General features: G+C 52.2%; 10 protein-coding genes; 4 read left to right on the top strand and 6 right to left on the bottom strand.

The window, feature by feature from the left end:
- Window positions 1-468: 468 nt before the first annotated feature.
- On the bottom strand, window positions 469-2,565 carry RCC_00819 (related to monooxigenase; the record flags this gene model as incomplete). XM_023766009.1 has 4 exons in its annotated part: window positions 469-1,520; window positions 1,573-1,925; window positions 1,986-2,058; window positions 2,118-2,565. The coding sequence occupies 4 exons, from the start codon at window positions 2,563-2,565 to the stop codon at window positions 469-471; spliced, it is 1,926 nt and encodes a 641-aa protein (XP_023621777.1).
- A 731-nt stretch (window positions 2,566-3,296) lies between these two features.
- Window positions 3,297-6,014, top strand: RCC_00818 (probable vacuolar H+-ATPase V0 sector, subunit a; the record flags this gene model as incomplete). XM_023766008.1 has 3 exons in its annotated part: window positions 3,297-3,422; window positions 3,490-5,617; window positions 5,671-6,014. 3 exons carry the CDS (start codon window positions 3,297-3,299, stop codon window positions 6,012-6,014), a joined length of 2,598 nt encoding a protein of 865 aa, XP_023621776.1.
- Window positions 6,015-7,071: 1,057 nt separating this feature from the next.
- On the bottom strand, window positions 7,072-8,071 carry RCC_00817 (uncharacterized protein; the record flags this gene model as incomplete). XM_023766007.1 has 4 exons in its annotated part: window positions 7,072-7,408; window positions 7,492-7,848; window positions 7,905-7,949; window positions 7,995-8,071. 4 exons carry the CDS (start codon window positions 8,069-8,071, stop codon window positions 7,072-7,074), a joined length of 816 nt encoding a protein of 271 aa, XP_023621775.1.
- An 875-nt stretch (window positions 8,072-8,946) lies between these two features.
- RCC_00816 (uncharacterized protein) lies at window positions 8,947-9,933 on the bottom strand (the record flags this gene model as incomplete). The annotated part of the gene is made up of 1 exon (XM_023766006.1): window positions 8,947-9,933. The coding sequence occupies one exon, from the start codon at window positions 9,931-9,933 to the stop codon at window positions 8,947-8,949; it is 987 nt and encodes a 328-aa protein (XP_023621774.1).
- Window positions 9,934-11,872: 1,939 nt separating this feature from the next.
- Window positions 11,873-13,435, bottom strand: RCC_00815 (probable hydroxyethylthiazole kinase; the record flags this gene model as incomplete). Its single annotated transcript, XM_023766005.1, has 1 exon — window positions 11,873-13,435. The coding sequence occupies one exon, from the start codon at window positions 13,433-13,435 to the stop codon at window positions 11,873-11,875; it is 1,563 nt and encodes a 520-aa protein (XP_023621773.1).
- Window positions 13,436-14,554: 1,119 nt separating this feature from the next.
- RCC_00814 (probable translation initiation factor 5 (eIF-5)) lies at window positions 14,555-15,829 on the top strand (the record flags this gene model as incomplete). The annotated part of the gene is made up of 1 exon (XM_023766004.1): window positions 14,555-15,829. One exon carries the CDS (start codon window positions 14,555-14,557, stop codon window positions 15,827-15,829), a length of 1,275 nt encoding a protein of 424 aa, XP_023621772.1.
- Window positions 15,830-16,449: 620 nt separating this feature from the next.
- On the top strand, window positions 16,450-17,525 carry RCC_00812 (uncharacterized protein; the record flags this gene model as incomplete). XM_023766003.1 has 4 exons in its annotated part: window positions 16,450-16,801; window positions 16,855-16,919; window positions 16,997-17,159; window positions 17,221-17,525. 4 exons carry the CDS (start codon window positions 16,450-16,452, stop codon window positions 17,523-17,525), a joined length of 885 nt encoding a protein of 294 aa, XP_023621771.1.
- A 155-nt stretch (window positions 17,526-17,680) lies between these two features.
- RCC_00811 (related to epoxide hydrolase) lies at window positions 17,681-19,125 on the bottom strand (the record flags this gene model as incomplete). XM_023766002.1 has 3 exons in its annotated part: window positions 17,681-18,013; window positions 18,067-18,683; window positions 19,020-19,125. The coding sequence occupies 3 exons, from the start codon at window positions 19,123-19,125 to the stop codon at window positions 17,681-17,683; spliced, it is 1,056 nt and encodes a 351-aa protein (XP_023621770.1).
- A 282-nt stretch (window positions 19,126-19,407) lies between these two features.
- RCC_00810 (uncharacterized protein) lies at window positions 19,408-20,599 on the bottom strand (the record flags this gene model as incomplete). XM_023766001.1 has 4 exons in its annotated part: window positions 19,408-19,878; window positions 19,929-19,997; window positions 20,051-20,531; window positions 20,589-20,599. The coding sequence occupies 4 exons, from the start codon at window positions 20,597-20,599 to the stop codon at window positions 19,408-19,410; spliced, it is 1,032 nt and encodes a 343-aa protein (XP_023621769.1).
- A 300-nt stretch (window positions 20,600-20,899) lies between these two features.
- RCC_00809 (uncharacterized protein) lies at window positions 20,900-21,384 on the top strand (the record flags this gene model as incomplete). XM_023766000.1 has 3 exons in its annotated part: window positions 20,900-20,936; window positions 20,985-21,118; window positions 21,172-21,384. 3 exons carry the CDS (start codon window positions 20,900-20,902, stop codon window positions 21,382-21,384), a joined length of 384 nt encoding a protein of 127 aa, XP_023621768.1.
- Window positions 21,385-21,943: the final 559 nt, after the last annotated feature.

Genomic DNA, 21,943 nt, shown 5'->3' with positions numbered 1-21,943 from the left:
TTGCGCTGGAGGGAACAGCCGAAACGTCTCCTCACGAGGCGTTGGCCGAACGACCACATATCTGGCGTGAACGTCAAAAGTAGTAAACAACCGTGAAGCCTGTGCAGCCGATGGCAAGGATCGAACTAGGCCAGCGCACTTCGACACAGGTAAGTTATACTCGCTTGACCAGACAGCAAATGATCGCAATGTCTTGCGACCAGAGTTGGAGTCGCGGCCTTGACGAAAGTCGCCATGTCGGAGAGACCGATGGCCTCCATGATTGATGATCACACGAATAGGAGTTGTAGTGAGGTCCAAAGTTATGCGGCGGGGATTGGTGGCTTACCATTGATTCTGTAAGAGAGAATTGTGCTCAACATGAGATTCGAGACGGAGATCGTGCCGTCATATACTTATTCACACACCGTGCAGCACATGCCGAGCTCCAGGGGGGTTGCAAAGATCTTCTCCATAGATGGTAGGTACCTACTGATCATTGTACTTGAAGTCCAACCCCTCGAAATCGCCCTTCTCCCTCCAATCCTTCAGTATCTTCAAGAAAGCAGGCGATCCAGCACCATAGGCACCATTCCTCGCGGCACCCTCCAACGCCGTACCCTCATTATTGTAATAGCCAGGCGTGCACTCCTTGAGAAACTGTGCTCGCAACCCTGCAAGCTGTACGATAGTCTTGACCCAAGCCTCCTCCGCCTCGGCAGTAGGTTCCACAGTCCGTACATTCCGCTTCATACTTTCTGCAACCACGTACGCCAGATGCTTTGCCTGTTCGCCGGTGACGTGCAGGAAGTTCGGCGTCAAAGCAGCTTGTACGACCGAGACCCAGAAACAATTCGGGAAGCCTCTCGTGCTCCAGCCGTGCAGTGTAGAAGCGCCATTCTTCCAGCAATCAGTGATGGTCTGACCGCCACGACCATAGATCTCCAAGTTAGCACGATGGGACCAATCCGTAGCGAGTTCGAAGCCAGTGGCATATATAATGCAATCGACTTCATATTCTTTCCCCTGCGATACGATGCCTTTCTCAGTGATATAGTCGATTCCTAGACCTTTGGTATCTACCAAGTGGWCATTCTCCTGGTTGAATGCCTGGAGATATTCGTCATGAAAGCAAGGCCTCTTGCACAACTGGTTATAATAGGGCTTGAGAGCTTCGGCCGTGGCTTTATCCTTTACGACTTCATCGCAGCGGGCTCGGACTTGCTCCATCTTCTCAAAGTCGGCCAGCTGACGTTCTGCTGCCGCTTTCTCGGGATCGGTCAATGGGTCTGCGGTTCCGCGGGCGAGGAGTTTCTGGAGAATGTCGGTCCATCCATCTTGGACCAGGTCATTGGATAGGATTGCGCCGTTGACAATCTCATTGAAGTTCTCCATGCGTTCTAATTGCCATCCTTTCTGTAGGCTGGACGMCCATTTTTCGTCCGTCGGACGGTTGTTACGTAGGTCTATCGAGGAAGGCGTCCGCTGGAAGACGAACAGCTCTTTGGCGTACTTCGCAACATTGGGTACAATCTGCACAGCTAGTTGGAGTCAGCATGGGTAAGAAAGAAAGTCAAGGTTCTGAACGATCACCTGTGGCTCCAGTGCCTATCACTGCCACACGCTTATTGCTCAGGTTGGTTAAACCTCCACCGTTATCTCCGCCAGTGTACTTGTAGTCCCATCGACTGGAATGAAAGGAATGGCCCTTGAAATCCTCAATGCCTTTCACACCCGGTAGCTTCGGTCGATGCAGTGGCCCAGCGCTGGGAATGACAAACCGTGCTTTGATATCATCGTTCCGGCTTGTCGAGACAGACCAGAGTGCCTTCTCCTCATCCCATCGAAGCTCTCCGACTTCTGTCTGGAAAAGTGTTCGATCGTACAGTCCATATTTGCGGCCGATCATTTCAGAGTGCTTGAGAAGCTCATTGGCGTGCGCGTATCTTCGCAGCAACGGAAGCTGGTCAGCAAGCATAATCGAGGAATGGGATAGGCAGACTCACTTCTCTGTTGGCACATAGTCCAGCTCTTCAAGGAGTGGCATATAAATGTAAGATTCAATGTCACACTGGGCACCTATGAAACAAAACGTTAGTGATCTTTACCACGCAGTGTCGTAGCATGGAGATGCATACCGGGATATCTGTTCCAGTACCAAGTTCCTCCATAACCCGATGCTAAACTTGTCAGATCGTTCAAGAGGATGGGATGCCCAAGCATACCCTTTTCAATCAATCGAATGTTCTTGACTCCGGCTTCAATGAGTCGAACCGCGACTAGTTGAGCACCGTAGCCGCCTCCTACAATGACCACATCGACCTGCTCAGAGACGGGCTTCCTCGTAAAGCCCGGCTCGACCCAGGGGTCATTCAAGTAATGGGAGAATATGCCCTTGTTTTCAACCAGCCGGTACTGATTAATACCTCCTCCATGCTGGAGTCGCCTGTCTCTTTCAGCTGTGTATATCTCCTTGAGCTTGACGGGGTCAAAGGACAGTGCTGGGGGCTCAGCTTTGTCAACGTCAATGTTTTGTACCTGCGAGCCGGGCAGGTCGACCTGGTTGTAGACGCCAGCGGTAGCCATGTTATGGACTTCCAATCAATCAAATGTTTCTAGGTACTAGCGATGTAAATGCCGCGAAATGTGAGCAGGGAGGACTTGAAAGTAATTTATAAGTGGAAAATAGATTGATCACTACGCTGCCTGGACGAGTGGTTGACTTTATGTAGCCTGAGCGGCCGAGGTTGGCAAGACCATCCTCGTGGTTTATGATCCGTCACCGAATCACGTCCCAGGCTGTACACGAAGGGTGCATATGTTCAGCCGCCCCGCATCAGCATAACCGGAGGCGATGCGCAGTCTTTCCGTCTCCGTCTCCGCATGCACTTCCGAATGAACAGCAAGCTTGATCCTTGGCGATARCAATGCAAGATCCTTGGGTCGCCGGAGCTTTCTCGTCGAATGAACTTGTCCTTTCAGTGTGGTGTGATGGCATGCTGGCTCTGGCAAGCCACAACTTTACGGCACATCTCACCCCGGTTCTTCAATGGTTCGCATTCGATAGCCAGTGCATGAACTTCAGTAGTATTCGCAAGTGCATTTATGTCATCCAAGACCGTGGTATATCGGCGGATTGTGGTGGACGATGTAAAGAGTGAAGTGGCAACCTTGGAACCCAAACGTTCAAATGTGGCCCGTGCTCATCATGTATGACCTGGGAACGTCCACCACACATCCGCCCGTCGTCTCGTCACCCTCCTCCCTTTCATTTGAACCATCACCTCTCGAGACATATCTAGAGAGGTCCGTTCATCATGGCGCCCTCGGAGAGTCTGTTCCGCAGTCAGCACATGACGCTGACGCAGCTCTACGTCCCCAATGAGGTCGCCCGCTCCGTCGTATCTGGTCTGGGCGAGCTGGGCCAGATGCAGTTCCGCGATGTATGTGGAGATGAAGGCTGGAAGATGAAGGATGGAAGCAGAGGATACATGTGCTGACGATGCCTAGTTGAACCCGGACACCACGGCCTTCCAGCGCACCTTCACCCAGGAGATTCGCCGCCTAGACAATGTCGAACGCCAGCTTAACTACTTCCGGGCGCAGATCGAAAAGGGTGGCATCGAAATGCGATCCATCTACGAGTTCAGCAACACTATGGCCGCTCCATCGGCGTCCGAGATTGATGAGCTGGCAGACCGGAGTCAAAGCCTGGAGCAGCGTATCCAGAGCCTCAACGAGAGCTACGAGACTTTAAAGAAGCGTGAGACGGAGTTGACGGAATGGCGCTGGGTACTGCGTGAGGCGGGCGGGTTCTTCGACCGCGCCCGCGGTCAGACGGAGGACATTCGCCAGTCGGTTGATTCGAGCGATGACGCCCCTCTGCTGCGTGATGTGGAGGGCGGCAACAGCAACAACAACAATGATGGTGCTCAACAGAGCTTCAGCGTGATGAACATCGGCTTCGTGGCCGGTGTCATTCCCCGCGAACGCATGGCCGCTTTTGAGCGCATCCTGTGGCGTACGCTTCGCGGCAATCTCTACATGAACCAGTCAGAGATTCCAGACCCCATCATCGATGCCGAAAAGGGCGAAGAAACTCACAAGAATGTGTTTGTTATCTTCGCGCACGGCAAGGAGATCATCGCAAAGATCAGGAAAATCTCAGAGAGCCTGGGTGCGGACATCTACAACGTAGACGAGAACAGCGAGCTGCGTCGGGACCAGATCCATGAGGTCAACAGCCGTCTACAGGATCTCGGCAACGTGCTCGGAAATACGAAGCGCACTCTCGATGCTGAACTCACTCAGATCGGCCGCTCTCTAGCCGCATGGATGATCGTGATCAAGAAAGAGAAGAGCGTTTACCAAACACTCAATCGCTTCTCCTACGACCCAGCTCGCAAGACGCTCGTTGCTGAGGCTTGGTGTCCCACCAGCTCCCTTGGGCTCATCAAGTCGACCCTCCAAGACGTCAACGATAGAGCCGGCCTCTCCGTCCCAACCATTGTAAACCAGATCAAGACTTCCAAGACACCTCCAACCTACAACAAAACTAACAAGTTCACGCTCGGCTTCCAAACCATCATCGATGCATATGGTACCGCCAAGTACACCGAAGTCAACCCTGGACTCCCTACCATCGTTACCTTTCCTTTCTTGTTCGCCGTCATGTTTGGTGACTTTGGCCACGGCATAATCATGACATGTGCCGCCGCCGCTATGATCTACTTCGAAAAGCCACTACAGCGTGGCAAGCAGGACGAATTGTTCGGCATGGCATTTTACGGACGATACATCATGCTCATGATGGGAATCTTCTCCATGTACACTGGCCTCATCTATTGCGACGTCTTCTCCAAGGAGATCCCACTTGCTAGCAGTATGTGGGAATGGGACTTCCCGGAAAACTATACCAAAGGCACGGTCAAGGCCACCCGCGTTGAAGGCTACACCTACCCATTCGGGTTGGATTGGAGATGGCACGACACGGACAACGATCTGCTGTTCAGCAACAGTTACAAGATGAAACTTTCCATCATCATGGGCTGGGCACACATGACCTATTCGCTCTGCCTATCATACATCAACGCACGCCACTTCAAGTCCAACATTGACATCTGGGGTAATTTCATCCCCGGCATGATTTTCTTCCAGGGAATCTTCGGCTATCTTGTCTTTACAATCATCTTCAAGTGGTGTGTTGACTGGTACGCTATCAACGAACAACCCCCCAACCTTTTGAACATGCTCATCTACATGTTCCTCTCCCCGGRAACTGTCGGCGATGGCGAGAAGCTATATAATGGACAAGCGGGAGTACAGGTTGTGTTGCTGCTCGCCGCAGTTTCGATGGTCCCTATCATGCTGTTCTTGAAGCCCTTTTACCTTCGTTATGAACACAACAAGGCTCGTGCTCAGGGATATCGTGGCATTGGCGAGACGACTACTGTCACCGCTCTTGACGATGATGACGATGAGGACAACCACGCCAATGGCAATGGTGTTGCGGGTCGTCCAAGCTTCGCCGACAGCGAGATGGATGGCGCCGTAATTACGCAGGACATCGGTGGTGGCGATGATCACGAGGAGTTCGAATTCAGCGAAGTCATGATCCACCAGGTCATCCACACCATTGGTATGTGTGACGTATACTGAACATCTATAAGATCCTGCTAACATTTCCTACAGAATTCTGTCTCAACTGTGTCTCCCACACTGCATCTTACCTCCGTCTCTGGGCTTTGTCGCTTGCTCACCAGCAGCTTTCGATTGTGCTCTGGAAAATGACTCTAGCCAACGCCTTTGCGATGGAGGGCGCCGTTGGTGTCATCGTCATCTTCATTGCATTTGGTCTCTGGTTCGCTCTCACAATCGCCGTCCTTGTTGTCATGGAGGGCACCAGTGCCATGTTGCATTCGCTGCGTTTGCACTGGGTCGAAGCGATGAGTAAGCATTTTGTTGGCGAGGGAGTCGCATTTGAGCCTTTTAGCTTTGAAGCGATGTTGGAAGAAGACATGACGGAGCTGAAATGATAGGCGTCTTGTTGTAAGTTAGATGGATGACTGTAGAGAGAGCTACTTGTATAGACACAGTTTCTGCGACACCAATCACGGGGCTTGCCACTGCATGCGAGTGTTATTTCAGCGTGCTCTGTACAGGGTGGAAGCACAACCGAATGCTCTCATCCAATCTTGCCWCGCGTGCACTCTCCGCTCAACACTGACATTTGATTGGAATGAACCACCTCTTCAACCAATGACAGATGAAGACGGTCCCTGGACTTCTTTACCTGTCAGTTCACTTCTTCCTTCGCTAAACCTCCTATCACCACTTAAGGTACCGCTGCAATGTACAGAAACACATCTACTTCCCCGATCATGCACTAACTTCCACCCCCGGAAAGTACTTTCCAAATTTGCCGCCGAAACAGCTTCCCTCTGGCGTATGGCGCTGATATCCACAGGAAGATGTCTTGCTCCCGGTCGTTTCCCGAAATGAACTGAGTCCCAACGGAGTTCGTGTGTCTCCGGACCAGAGAATAATCTATGTCATGGATACGAATATGACGTTGGAAAGCGACCCTACGACGGATTCCTGGTTGGGACCGTTCGTCTATGCTTATCATCTTGATGATTGATGCGGTGCCTACGTATAGGAAGCTGTTTAGGCTTGTGACGCAGGGAATCGCGGATGGCATGCGTGGGAAGAGTATGATGGAGAGAGTTCGAGGGTATTGTGATGAGGCATAAGTATGGGAGAGTCTTGGGCGTGTTGAACAGTCGGTTCCTTATAGCTGACAAGGATGCGGACGCGGTGCATTTGGCGGACTTTGCGATTGCTGGGGGATGTTTTGGTTGTGCAGGCGGTGACAAAGTTGTAGACTATCATCCTAAACATCAAAAGTCTCGCAAATCTCCTAAATTCTCCCAAAGACCGCTCTAATAATGTGGTCGTTGCTCGGAGCTTTGATTTGAAACGCCGCGCAGACAGACCTGATCATCGCTTGGAGGCTGGATATGCATAGAATGAGGTGCACTTCGTGGCATCATCTCGAGTTTCGCGCGGACCACCGAAGAGTCCAGTCAGCTCCTAGTACGGCTCACCAGAACTGGAGCCGGTGTCGGAGTCACGGGTGTTAGTCTCATCAACACCCTTGATGTTCAGAGCCATACCACCGCTCTGTACGAGCAAATCGTAGGCCAAGCCGTTGATCTGATTGATGGCATCCGCAACATCCTTCTTCTGGAGCAGCATTTTGTTCTTGAGAATCGTGCGAGCGACGATGGTCCTTAGCTCGCGAACGCTTTCATCCGTAGACAAGTGGACCTCCGTAATCAGGTGGGCGAAGGAAGTGTCTTTCAGGTTCTTGCGAATTGCAGGCTCTATCTTTTCAGCRGCGAGGAGCCGTAGAGCGGGCATGTCGTATCTGCCTCAAGTTAACATCGACATGGTGGCGGGTCATTTCCTTCGCTCGTGCATGCGTATATGAGTTGGGATTAGATAACTTACTTGACGGCGACGGCGAACACACGGGCGTGRGTGAGCATGGCTTCATCTCCTTCCGGACCAGGTGCAGCATCACGCGCGTCTTTGGGGGGATTGGAGGTTTTGAGCTTCTTCCTCCGTGCTTGACCATCTCCCTTGCGCGTCCCAGCGGCTTTCTTGCCATCGGCCTCGTAGTCTAGATGGTACATGTAATGTATCATCAAGCGCACCGCTTCCGGGTGGTCGCAGGACCAGTCTGTGGCCGAGACTTTCAGATCGATGCGCGCCTCCAAAGCTTCCTTGAAGCCATTCCGAATAGCCTTTGCAATGTACTCAGACTGGAGGCCAATGACTAGCTTGTGTACCCGGTATGTGTCCTTTCTGCTGGTACCGTTAGCGGCTGCTTTCTTGAGCCAGATCACCCAGAGGTGACATACCCGCAGGTGATGGTGAAGTCCGTGGATTCGTCATCGTGGTAGAGTCTGTTTTAGTTAGTGAGTTCGATATGGGTGATTCTTCGGACGCACTTTAGCAGACCTGCTCTGGCAGCCTCAGCGGGACTCGGCCTGGACACCGGTCGCTCGACGGAGGTGGAGGGTGCCATGTCGGATGCAATTGAGGAGTGTCGAATGACAGGTGTGCATTTGCCAAATCGCGAACATCCGACGCGCAAGCTCACGGTCACCGATTCGAGACGTACCAATTCACTTTGATTGCACTGTTTACTCTGACGCCCATGRTCAACATTCCAAAGTAATCGAAGTGGTGCTTGAAATCTCAGGACCTGTACTAAAAATGCCATATCGCCCAAGACTACCAGGTATCCGTCCAGTCCCTTCACATAGACTGTTGTAAAGCTTCGACCCAGGGAGTCTCTCTTCTGCCCTAACGAACCTCCCAGTATCTTCTGCCCCCGAAACCGTAGGTGATGGAAGAAGACGCGCTTTGTCGATGTATTCCGGCCACAATCCAACGCTCATCCCGACTAAACCCCAAAGCTCTCCGCTTCCATCTCAAACTCGTCGCAAGCCAGCTTTTTATCTTTCAGATTCGGGATCTCCACCTAGGCCGTGAAAGGAGCATCGAAGGTATCCCCGGTCTTTCACACTCGCGCGGTCGTTTGGATTGGAATTCATCAGAAGTGTACATCGATACTTTCCACTCAGAACTCAGATTGCGCCATGGCCGCATCTGTCAAGGCCAGACGTCGTGGTGAGGAAGGAGGGCGGTCGTCTGGAGGAGACGCGATGTCGTTGGGTACCTAGGGTTGTAGGTGGAGAGCGCTAACAACCTATTCTTGGAAACAGTTCCTTGCATCAACGCCGCATCCTCCGACCTCACTCACTCACCATCGCACATCGATGAGTGAGGTGTTTGACACGCAAGACTCCTGTGCGCCCTCACCGCTGCGAAGCCGTTGCCGCCATGTTCGATGACAACCATTCGTTTTATGCCATTCCGATGACACCGACAGCGACATCAGGACTTTGCAGGACCCGGCAAGTGTTTGAATGCCGCGTCGCGAAGCACACCGATACGAAGACGATCTCGCTCGGCCGGCGCACGCTTCCTTCCTGACACGCAGATGATGCCTTTGAGCTGACACGTCGCGCAACGGGACTTTCCAATGCACTCCAGAAGCGATCTGTTGGTAGAAGCACACTTGCGACATCGCACGTTCGAGGACTGTGGCACGTGTGGTACGCCAGAGCGGATTCTCTCTATGCGAGGAGGCTTCATGCCGTGCCTGATATAGATTTCAGACACTCGCTCTTGAACATGCTGCTGCCACGCATCAAAACTCTTCCATTCAGCGCCAAGCAACTGGGTGTCGGCGCCTTTATTTCTTGGTGTGGCCTGGCGGAATGGCCATTTCCTCTGCTTGGCAGCTGCCCAAGACAACATTCTCAGCAGCATCCAGTCGTCTGGTGAGGCACCTCGTTTCGACATCTTCAGGACCAGCCCTCCCCTACCCTGTGACCCCTGCGACATGCTCTGTCTTTGTTCTATTCTGGGCCTGCGCTTGGCTATCTGCCAAAGATGGCTGAAATTTCGGTCAATCTTACGCGCCTGGCGATCGAGCCGATGCGCTGCTGCAAGCTGCTCGATCGAGCCACAATGCACCGAGGACCGTGGGGTCCCACGAGGCTGGTAGTCATACTCGTCCAAAATCATATGCGATCGGACGACACGGCGACGTTCGATGCAATTTCCAGTACCGACCCGATTCTCGCCATTGTTCGCTCGGATTGGCTCAACGACGCGGATTGYGACGTCACATCGGTAATTTATCGCTTGCGGTATGTCGAAGTGGGAGGTCACCGCGTTGCTTGTAGAGTCACCGCCTTGGCTACTATCAACTTTCCCCGCTGTGGAAGAGTCGCCGTCCTTGTCTATTCCGTTGTCGGCAACGTGACCATCCCCTAGGAGTTCCCTGCGCTCTTTGTCCAAAGGCCACAAAAGCATGATGAAGATCGATATGGTTTTCTTATCAATAGAGCAGTGTTGTGGAGCAAGACAATGACAGTGTCTCGAAGGTGCGTTGTGAGCTTGGTCGTGGTGTATGCGTGTGTTCGAAAACGCTATGTGCTGTGCACGCCCAGATGACGAAGTGTCATGTTAAATTGGGTGGCCAGGTCAAGGTTCGGACAGGACGTGTGAACCATGGAACTAGCCGCAGCAGGACATCTTTTTCTCAAGAAGCTCGCCACTGCGAATCAGATAATTGCAATTATCGAGACATCGAGCGTCCTCAATATGCCTGGGGAATGTACCATCAAGACTCCGAGGACCAGATTTCAAAAGGACAATATAGAAAAAATAATGAATAGGAGGGAACCAGCATGGGTTCTTATTACAGCTTAACTTCACGAATGCATCCGCTGTCCCTTCTCTCCCCACGGTACCTCTTCCCTAAACACCAGAAGGTGAAACTGCAGGCAGAGATTGCAAGTGTGCAAAATTTCCATCCCGCCGCGGCGAGAGTACGCCGGCAGACCCCTTTTTACCACCTTGACGCCCTCGAATCTAGAACAAGATTCTCAGCACTGGAATGCCACTTTGCCATCGAAGAGCAAGCCAAAGCAACAACCAAGTGGCGCGATCCGGAGAAGGACCACCGATATCACAAGTATGCCAACAAAGACGGACAGACTTGCTCTGTCTCCTAACGCGGCTGCGCCAAGTGGTTCGCCAAGATTTCGACCAACACGTTCGCGTGTGCAAGATCAAGCACAAAGACGTACCATTCGAGCGAAGATTCCCTGAGTTCGCCCGCCTCGATAGCTCACTGCCACCAACAAGTTCAATATGGTGACACGCACCAAGGCCGCGACTTTTATCAACCGTGCCGCGCACGAGAAATCCGAACATTCCATGTTCGGCGTGGGTCAAGTGGTGGCTTACAAATTTGGCGATTCTGAATTTAGTATTGTCTCCAGCGTCACGGCTAATCAGGCCGATTAAATGATCTTCAAGATAAAGACTCAGTCCGAAGAACTTCCAAGGCGAATAGAGGACGGGGACGTTGAAGTTTGCCGATTCTCCTGGGAATAGACCTTAACCCCGATGAGTAGGTAACTATAAGCTGGATAAAAGGAAGCAGCTCTGTCAAGAGTTGAATGTCTCCTCGAATAATCTCTTCTCAGTTATGTTGTTGTCATTACAGAAATTATAAAAATTTCAATTGCCACAGGTGAGGGAAAGCTTCAATATCACCGGGCCTTGGAATTGCTTCTGCCCTTGCGAAATTTGTGAGGTGAGGTGAGGTAGACACACGCTCAGCCTCAATCTGCTGTATGTTTGAGATGGTCTGCCGATAATATCCACCGCGACGAAGCCACCTACCAACAAAAAGAATCTTGAGCAGCCCGACATCATGGCAATCTTCAAACAAGCGGGAGTCACGAGAAAATATGGCTTATTGTAACAATGAGAAGAGCTGCAGTATTTGGAAGCGTGATGAGAAGATATTGCTGCTCGCGAGCTGTCAGGACTTACATGTACACATTACAGTATTCATTCCAAGGCTACTAGAATTTGGTCCTATCAAGGGCCACGGGACTTCACCTACTCCCATTGATTCTGGACACTTCAACGAACGAAATTACTGTTTCCAGGGTGCCTCGTGTGGGGAACCCACAAGGTGCTTGCGATGCGCGGGTTGGACTTGTCATGCAAGAGGGAGAAGAGGCTCCGGGCCCTGATCGCGAAAGAGACTCCCATGGAGCACTTGCCCACCATACGTGATGAACTGTACGACACGCGTGGGCAGGAAATTCAGAGGATAGCACGGCAGAKTCGTTGTCTGACCAGCAGTTACGAGCAAGCGGATAGTATCGGTGCGTATGTTCTTTGAATCTCCATCGCGTTGATAGATTGATTACTGAGACGTGATTGCATCTCCCTACTCCGCGGCTTGAGGCTTTATCTCGATTTTAGCCGCTTCAGCCCATGTTGACGTTCCATTTATGCTCTCTTGTCGGATATGATATAGCTCATCCAAGAAAGCAGGCACGAATGATCCCGGGCCTTTGACATCAGATCGGACGGCTGCACGTTCCGCGGCAATCTCAAACATCAAAATCGCTGTCACGGCGGCCAGTAGCTTGTCTTCTCGCTCAACTGCCATCACGCTCGCAATGGTTGTCCCCAGCGTGCAGCCACTTCCAGTGATCTCGCCAAGATACTCGTGACCGTTGCTGATCGTTACGGTTCTCTCTCCGTCGGAGATCACGTCTGTGCTGCCGGTCATGAGGACGACGTTCCGCTCTCTAGCAGCAGTACCCTTGACCAGCTTGATCTTGTCTTCGAGGGAAAGCTGAGAAGCGCCAGAATCCACACCGTGTTGCTTCACACCAGCAGCGCCCGAGACTGTTCGAATCTCGCCTTCATTGCCTTTGATCACATCGAAGTACCCTCCAGCCATGAGCGCTTTAGTCCCGTCCCGTCGTTGTTGAGTTGCGCCAGCGCCTACCGGATCAAACAAGACGGGTCCACCTATGGCATTGTAAGCTGCCAAAGCTTTGAGGTGGTTTGTGCGGATCTCTGGCGTTGTGGTTCCCATGTTTATAACAAGACTGCCGCCTAGTGCAGCAAGATCTGGAGCCTCGAGACCGTTATTGGACATGATGGGAGAAGCCCCTATCGCGAGAGCAACGTTTGCTGCAAAGTTCTGAACCACCAAATTTGTCATGTTATGGCAGAGAGGCTTCTTGCCCGCCATGCGCTTAATAATCTCGGGAGCCTGATTGATGATGCTTTCACGCGAAAGCTTTGGCTTTGCTGTGGATGTGGCGAACGGTGGTGGTTGCTTTATGAGCTCGGCGAGTTGCCTGGAGGCCGCTCTGGGATCTTCTGCTGCTATGATGGCACTGACTACAGCCACTCCGTCTAGCTTCTTGTGCGGCGAAGCGGTCTGATACAGGACCCGCTGGGTGTTGGAAGCGTTCACGCCTCCAATGCATACAGTCTTCACATCAAGACCTTTGGCGGCAAGCGACGTTAGAACATGCCGAACACCTGCGGTTCCAATTATTGATTTGGTGTTCTCTTTGGTGGGCGTGGCATACACTGTCCCGATGCCCAAGTAGTCGGCTCCATCTTCSGCAGCAATCACTGCCTCCTCCTCGCTATTCGCGGTCACGCCAATGATGGCTTCAGGGCCGAGAATCTTTCGCGCCGTTTTCAGATCTAGGTCATCTTGGCCCACGTGAACGCCTTCGACGCCTGCAGCAAGAGCAACGTCGACACGATCATTGATGAGAAGTGGCACGTTCGCCGCCTTTGTGATCTTGTGAAGCTCCTTGGCTATCTGCACGAGGTCCGCCGTATCAGATGTCTTGTCGCGCAGCTGAACAATTGTGACACCTCCTTGCACCGCGGCCTCGACGACAGTCACCAGATCTTTGTCACCAAGTATTGCCGGCGTCGAGTCCGTCACCAGATAGAGGGAGTAGTCGACCGCCATGCTGGGGAAGCACAATCTCTCGCATGGATGATGAATCATGACAGGACCTGGAAGTGGACCCAGGATGTAAATTGCTGAGCGCCTAAGAACGAACTTACCTAACGCCGAGCTCTCAGTGCAAGAAGAAGGCTGCATTACATGCAGTCGCTGCCAACTTTGAGCTGGCAAGGCCATGGACAACATGCCGTCGGGAAGGTGCTCTTGTCGCCTGATCGAGGATACACTTACATGGTTCAGGACGGGCAGTCTTCACCACTGCAGAGCCGCCGTGGTCGTACCAGAGATGTTTAAAGCCGAAGCCGTGGGCCGAGACATGCACGCACCCTTTTAGGCCCTAAGGCGAGACAAAGAAATCGCTGTTCCTGGCCAATCCAGTCTATTCCGGGGGACACTGCGAATAGTTGTGAAGATGGGAAAACTGGCAGTTGAGAGACCCGGAGGTCATGTGAATGGGCAATAAATGCTCCGTCGTGCCATCCACGGCGATGTGTCCACTGCTGCCGGAAATTGAAATTTGAGGTCAGAAAAGTGGAAAAACCCGCGTGATTAGGTACTTGCCCGCGTTCATTTTCAGCACTTGGCCCGCCTACTTAGCCTTCTTTCTTTCTTCCTCCTCCCAACATCCACCTTCTTCATCATCTGCACCTAGCACACACAACCCCGAATCAGCAAGCACCACGTCAACTGAGTATTTTGCGCCCGCAGCCATCCGGCACGACACATCGCCGCCAGCACCAGTACCAGCGACTCGCCCTCCGCACTCGGGACCATCGCCACGCATTCGGCCAACTACTCCACACGCCTCAGAGGATTTTATGTATCCGTCCCACGCGAAAGACTATCAAGATCTGCTGCGCCGCGGCCATCCTAGAAAAGCTGGGTGAAGAGGATTTCCAAAAGGATATCCCCGACAAAGCACAAACAGAACAGCCAAACCAGGACATCAGCCAGCAAACGCACACGTGCATGTCTCTCTTGCATGTCTTTGCTTGTGAACAAAGATTTGTTCTGCCTTTTCCCACGCTGTATCCGCCAACCAAGCCCAACAGCCATATCGTGCCCAAAACTCTTTCCTAGAGCCTAATTCCAAACCAGCAATACCAAACTACAACCGCAGTCATGGGTTCCGTCAACATTCGTCGCGATGTCGCTGACCCATTCTACCGCTACAAGATGGAGCGCATCCAGTCCAAGGTGGAGGGCAAAGGCAATGGAATCAAGACCGTTATTGTCAACCTCAGCAACGTGGCTCACCAGCTCGCGCGTCCTCCCAACTACGTGATCAAGTACTTTGGCTTCGAGCTCGGTGCTCAGACCAACATCGACCCCAAGGACGACCGCTGGATCATCAACGGCGCCCACGAGGCCGGGAAGCTGCAGGACTAYCTCGACGGGTTCATCAACAAGTTTGTCCTCTGCAAGGAGTGCAAGAATCCCGAGACGGTCGTCAATATCAAGGATGGCGATATCCTCATGGACTGCAAGGCCTGCGGTAAAATCACCACTGCCGACCCTCGTCAGAAGCTCTCCTCTTTCATCCTTAAGAGTGCACCCAAGAAGGGCAAGAAAGACAAGAGCACCAAGAAGGCTGACCGCAAGGCTCGTAAGCTCGCGGGTGAAGAGGGTGGTGACGAGGACGCCWATGGTGCAGCTAGCCCGGGCGAAAGCGGCTCTGATCATGCGGACGAGAACGGAGACGTTGGAAACGACGCCGGTAGTGACGACGAGCTCACACGCAAGATCAACGCCCAGGCCAAGGAGCTCAACGAGAAGGACGACGAGGAAAAGGAAGTGCAGTGGTCCGTCGACATGTCCGAGGAAGCCATCAAGGCTCGTGCCAAGGCGCTTCCCGACGATCTCAAGGCCAGCTTGGTATTGGAGAACGGCGAGGAGGATGGAGAGGGGGGCAACGCCTACGATGAACTCGGAAAGTGGATTGAAGCCAAGGCTGAGGAGTCTGGCAGCGCCACCAAGGTCAATGATGTCGAGATCTACCTCAAGGCCAAGGAGCTCGGCGTTGAGAACAAGCACCGCACTCTGACTGTGCTCGCCCAGACCATCTTCACAGACAACATGGCCAAGGAAGTCGATGCTCGTGCTGCCATGCTCAAGAAGCTCATCACCTCCGACAAGCACGAAAAGGCCTTCATGGGCGGCATTGAGCGCTTCGTTGGTATCGACAAGCCCAACCTCATCCCCATGGTCAGCGCCATCTTGCTCAAGATCTACGAGAACGACCTCGTCTCGGAGGAAGTGCTCACGGCTTGGGGAGGCAAGGCCAGCAAAAAGTACGTTGACATTGCAACTTCGCGCAAAGTCCGCAAGAGCGCCGAGAAGTTCATCGAGTGGCTGGAGAACGCCGAGAGCGACGAAGACGATGATGATTCTGAGTAAGTCATTCCTGCAGTGCTAGGTATTCGATGGGCTCTCTGCTTGATCGAGTGGCGGCGTGTTCGTGGAATAGCGAACTTCAAAATTGTGTAACTCAAATCTTTGGTGCTTTGGATTCTTCTGATTTGCGAGACTTGTCTCTGGCGCGACATAGACTGATAGCTCTCTGCTCAATGATACATGCAATTGCAATAGACTCATCTCTCTCTTGACAAGCCTTACGAAGAAGTTCATTCATTAAAGGTTTCCAACAGAGCAAGAGATTCTGTAGATGCGAATGGAAACATGTCTCATACAGGTAGGCGTTCATTATAATATTGGAGACCTCGTTAGAGCAGGGCGCTCGTTTGCAATTCCGAGATAACTGAAAGTCATCAACGAGCTCTTCCAGGTTTCGTACTAGGTATACTCTGGAAGCGTCCATCCCTGTTCACATGCCGATACTTTTCGCCGAAGAGCTCCCGCCCCAGATATCTGACGCGCCAACGCGACTTCCTGATTTCTTATACTGTACATCACGCGTCTCACGTCACACCAACTTCTGCACTTCTGCACTTCACACGTAGGAGTCAATCAACTTCCAGCACGTCGTCCACCTCCATTGTGACCTGCATCTCGCCAGCATGAAGGCCARCTTCGTGCCCGGAATTTCAGTCGAGCTCCATGCGAATGGTCAGGCGCTCAGCGAGTACGTCGACGAGGAGGCGATCGAAGGAGAGCATCGGCGGGCCACACGATATGTGGAGACAGTACCAGATACAGAATTCTCTGTCCACATGTTCATTGAGTCGACGTTTCCATACAGGCTCGATGATCTGGTCGTCGGCATCAGCATAGACGGCCAGGAAATCACCACTTATTGCTCTCGAGCGGCATCGCAAACCAATTTTCGGCACGAAGTCTACTCAAGCTCCGTGTTGAACCACAATGGCGTGGGTGAGAGGCGGGTGTTCACATTTGGCGAGCTCAAAACAAGTAAGCTGTCGAGACACCAACATTTGTTTGACGGACTGACTGTCGATGGATAGCCGACGAGTCTCTGGATAAATCAGAAGGCCCAAAGCTAAAGGAGATTCTTTCCAAGCTAGGCGAGGTGACCGTGTGGCTGAGGCGTGAAAATTTATTCGCCGCGTTGATGCCGAAGAACATAGACCACTGTCACCGTCGAAGATTGGCGAAAGCGTACCCGAGAAGGCATTGAAGGGTCGCTCCATTTCCAATCGAGCAGCGCTGAAGTTTGCCGGACTCTGCCAGCCACGCAGATCTGTGAAGACAGAATATCTCGACGGCAATCGCTCTTTTGTTAAGTTCACGTTCAAGTATCGCAGCCACCGTAAATGATCCAAGTTGCGACCATCGATGATCTGCCAGAGACTGCGCTGACTTGCCCGTAGGCGACCTTCAAATTGAGGGCATTATCCCTCGCAGCCCTTCGCCAGTACCTCTTGATCAACTCGATTTGGCAAGCATGACGCGCGAGCAGGCGATCGAGGCCCTTCGTCAACAGCGCGAGCGGCATGCAGGCTCGACTCGTGTTAAGCGCGAACGAGCTCCGACTTTGGTCATTTACGATGACGGTAGCGATGAGGAGGACGGCGATGAGGGAGATGTCTGCATCACCAGTGTTGAGYCAGTCAAGAAGCGCCAGCGAGCTTCCATGGACTCTGGTGTTGATGTGATTGATCTCACCGATGATTGACGCTTTCCGCCGAACAAAGGCAAAGACACCACCTCTCCTTCCGGTTTACAGCACGAGATACCCACTTGATATGTACTTTTAGCAGGGCGCTTTGTTTGGCTGTTCATAACTTTGGTTTGGAGATCATGAAATGGACATTACATTCAATTTGAGGCTCAGAGCTTACTCTTCCCTCCCAGCACAACGCCTTCGACCCAGTCCTTGATAATGGCATTCGTTTCCGCTGGTGTATGCCATAGAGCCCAGTGAGTCGCCGGTACCTCGCCGCGAGTTAGATTCGGAATGGAGCGCTCCATGCCTCTGCTCATCTCCCTTGTCAAGATACCATCCCTGGTCGCCAAAATATACAGAGTTGGCTGCTTGATAGTCTTTCTTCTATCGTCCGGGAGATCCTTTTCGTCCTCCCAATTGACCTTACGAGTTCGGTACCAATTGCAGGGGCCGTTGATGCCATTCCTCATGAACTCTTTGACGTAAAAGTCCAATTCCTACTCGTGAAGTTAATAAAATGGACGAAGGACATTCGGGCAGGACAACATACCTCTTCACTGAGCAGCGGTGTCATAGCAACATCGCCATCCTTGAAGATGCTGAGATCAACACCTTCCTTCGCATTCATAAACCTCTTCCCCTTAGCAGGCCGGCCACCATACATCCCCAACAGAAACTTTCTCATGTCCTTCTCATCTTTCACCACACTTTCAATTTGATCATCCGAGCTGCCAAACTGCAACTGGTAGCCAAACTGTGGCACAGGTCCTTTGACCAGATCCTCCGTCGACGTGAACGAATCCGTGCAAGGCGCAAAAGCCGTACAGACGCTAAAGACATGCGTGATGAGTTTCGGATACCACTGTGCGATTCTGTACACTGCCAAACCACCCCAATCATGTCCACCGATAATGGTGCGGGAGATGGAGAGCTGGGAACAAATCCCCGCTACGGCATCGGCGTGAGTTTTGAAGGAGAAATCTTTGATTGAGCTAGAAGTCCCGGTCTTTCCATAGCCCATACAGTCCAAGGCGATACAGCGAAAGCCGAGAGATAGGAGTGTTGGGATCTGGTAACGCCATGCGAGGGATATGTCTGGGAATCCGTGGATGAGGACCGCTGTTCCCTTTTGCTGTTGGCCTGCTGGAACYTGAGCGTCGAGGTAGTCTTGAAGAAAATGTTAGGACTGTATTGGGATCGATATTGATAAGGTATTGATCGATTCGCATGAAACATGAGCGAATGCCCCAAGGACGGGAGGGAGAGTTGAGGCTTGGCTGCTCTCTTTGTAGGGAATCGACGACAACGCTCGCAAATAGGTAGCTATAAGCAGCAGCCTTGCGGAAAGTCAAATGTCTTGTCGAATGATTGCGTTGCCATAGTCTCGGAAAGTATAACATCTTTGACTGCCGCAGGTAGGCCGGCAACCTTCAATTTCACCGGGCCCTTGCCCATCTTGCCAGTGGACTAGTAATGTGCTGGAAGAATAAAAAGGTTACTCACGCCACTGTTTCCCGTTCACTTTGGTGAAGCAGGATTTCACTCGATCATCATTGATTCCAATCTTATCAATCGTGACTTTCGCCATGTCTTCAACGACTTCTCCCATTTCAAGGTGTTGTTTGTGGAAGTGTTTGATGCTGAGTGCGGGAAAGCAGAGAAGTCGCCGTTAAACCTCGGCTTCAGAGCTCCAGCCGTCGGCCCAATGTAACCCATGTAAGTCCAGGGATAGGAGGTACCGTGCATGTATACAGCGCGCAATCGCAGGTGTGGACGAGGTATGGTTGTCTGCCGTTGAAAGTTAATTTGACAATAGGCGTGCCGTTACATATCATCATCATCCAAAGCCTGGCAATAGACTACATACACAATCATACAGAGCCCATGCGGGCTAATAGATGACATTGTCTTCGTCACCTTCAACAATGTGGTCGCCATCAACATCGTCTTCTGCCTCCTCTTGGTTTTGTTCACTCGCAGTCGCCTGCCTATTCGTCTCAACCTCCTGAACACCGTCTACCTGTACCTCCTTCTGCGTAGCGACCTCTGGATTCTCATCTCCATTCGCGCTGTCAATGCTAGGATCAGCAGGCTTCGATATAGATTCAGAGTCAGCAGAATCAATGTGTGCGGCCTGTTTGGGCTCCTCGGAGTTGTCTTGTAGTGCTTCGGTTACCACAGGCTGCGATGCTTCTCGATCGCTAGATTGCTGGTCGGTACCCTTACCGTCCAGCACCTCGAGCCGCTTCTTCTTCTCGATCTCGRAGTCGGCAAGCTCTTCGTCAATTTGAGTACGAACCGCTGCGAGCTGGTCTTCGATTCGAGCTTCTTCGTCGGGGAGGAGGTCCCAAGGTCTGTAATACTACTGCAGGTCAGTTGCAACCCAAGTATGGAATATTGGAGCATAATTACCAGCCTGGGTTCTGCTTCCGTTTGCAACATGTTCGCTATATCGAGCAGATTCCTGTGTCGAGTGTGCATCTGCGGGACCTGTCAGCATTGGTGCGGTGCAATGAGAGCGCTCTCCAACTCACGTCTTGCTYATCGACAGATATCTGCACCCTTTTTCGATGCTGAGCGAGTTCCCGCAAGCGTCTCTGCTTGTCCTCGAGTCGTTCGTTATCCTGTTTCGCGAGCTCAGCCTTTCTTCTTGCCTCAATGTCTGCTCTTCGCTTCGCAGCTCGGTCATTGGGCTGCTGGGCGTTCAAATTTCCAAGAAGGGCCCCGAATAGTCGCTTGCTGCGCTGCTTGTCATCAGGAATCGCGCTTCTTCGTCGTGAGTCGCGGCTTGATTCGTTCTTCTGGGCAGGCTTCGTGGTGTGGTCCGGGCTCTCCGGTAAGGTGGTGGGCTCCGTGTTGCTGGCCAGTGGGTCTTTTGGTGTGATCTTACCCGCACTGGTCCGCCGTCTCTTGCTGTCTTCCGTCTCGAGATCATCCGACTGCCGCCGCTTTAATCCATTGTGGTTCGAGTCCAGTTCCGAGTCGTCGGGAACGATAGCAACAGCAGATGCGACCCTGAATGTTCATTAGTCTATGATCGGAATATTCTATTCGCGCAGAGGTGTAGCTCACATTTCCGACATTTTGATGTACGGCTGAGGAAGGCGCGTGTCGTGCTAGAGGTAAGGTAAAGTATCGTAAAAGGTCGATGTGATGGCACGCGAGCTGACAAGCTTCAAAGCTCAAGTTCAAGTTTAGCCGACTAGAACGGAACTAGCACGCGAGATCGCGGTTCCCGAATTCGACCCCAGTCCTCGTTCGTCCTCTTCTCGACATTCACTTGTGACTTCTATGTGCTTCTGCGCGCAAGATACTTACCTGACCGCGATGCACTTAACATCAAACACTTGACAAACGCAATCGATCGATTTCTCGTCACCACTATGGATGCCTCTCTGCGCAACACAGAAGCGCTGAAAAGCAAGGAACAACCTCGAAACCAATCAGACTACGCTAACAAGACCAAAGGCAGAATCGATTATCTTCAAAACAATCTTGCAAGACGATTCGAAAACCTCATCAGCCTTGCAACCATTCAACGCGGAGACCGAGCGGACTCTGCCGTCACACAGTATTCCATGAAGACCGAGACGGCAGGCTTGGTACGCATATCTTGCAATGCTCACGAGATATCAATTCCTGACATGTGACTTAGATCCGTGCCGCCGAAGAGATTCAAACGCTCATCCGCCAGATGCAGGAGATGTGGCTCTTCGGTCGCTTGAGCACGCTTGAGGACTCCAAGGCCAAGGCAGAAGTCGATGAAACTGCGAAAGAGGTAGCGGAGCTGGTCCGCAAATTGACAGAGGCAAGCGAGACGCCAGACAATGTCGAGTCTGACGCAAAGGACGTGGAGATGGAGATTTGAGAACCTGCCCTTCTGTTGACCTGGACGTTGACGAAGGACCCATTGGACTGGACCTTCAGTGATACCCTTGACGCCGCAGGATTCGCTACGGACCGAGCCTCAAGTTGTCTACGGGTCCCAACACCCAGATGCAATGGCTACAATGGGGACTTCCCTTGGACTCATTGCTCTCCTCCTGAAGTGCTATTGGCGGAACGCATCAATGGTCCAACCGAGGAACACGGAAATAATTGCGCCGTGAGATTTCTATGTGTGCAGAATGCAACATCCCGCTGAGCCAGCCCGACGAAGCTTCCGAGTCTCATGGAAATGATGCATGCTAGTATCATCAGAAGCGCGAAAAGATACAGTCCTGGTACGAGTCGAACGAACACATTCCGGCCGCAGTCAGGCGCTCAAAGACGGCTGATGGAGATATTGGGTCGTGCTTTGACTGCGGGTAACACATTCGCTGGACGTGCTGACCACGGGACCAATGCACATGGTTTACGATGTTTGTCGGGTGCTCTGTGATGATTGTACCGCTCGGACTTCCTCATGCTAGCCATGTATCTGCCAG

This window comes from Ramularia collo-cygni (genome assembly GCF_900074925.1).
Source record: "Ramularia collo-cygni strain URUG2 genome assembly, contig: RCC_scaffold01, whole genome shotgun sequence".
Taxonomy (NCBI): Eukaryota; Fungi; Ascomycota; class Dothideomycetes; order Mycosphaerellales; family Mycosphaerellaceae; genus Ramularia; species Ramularia collo-cygni.
The sequence above is the reverse complement of the archived record's forward strand: the minus strand, read 5'-3'. Positions and strand labels throughout refer to the sequence as shown.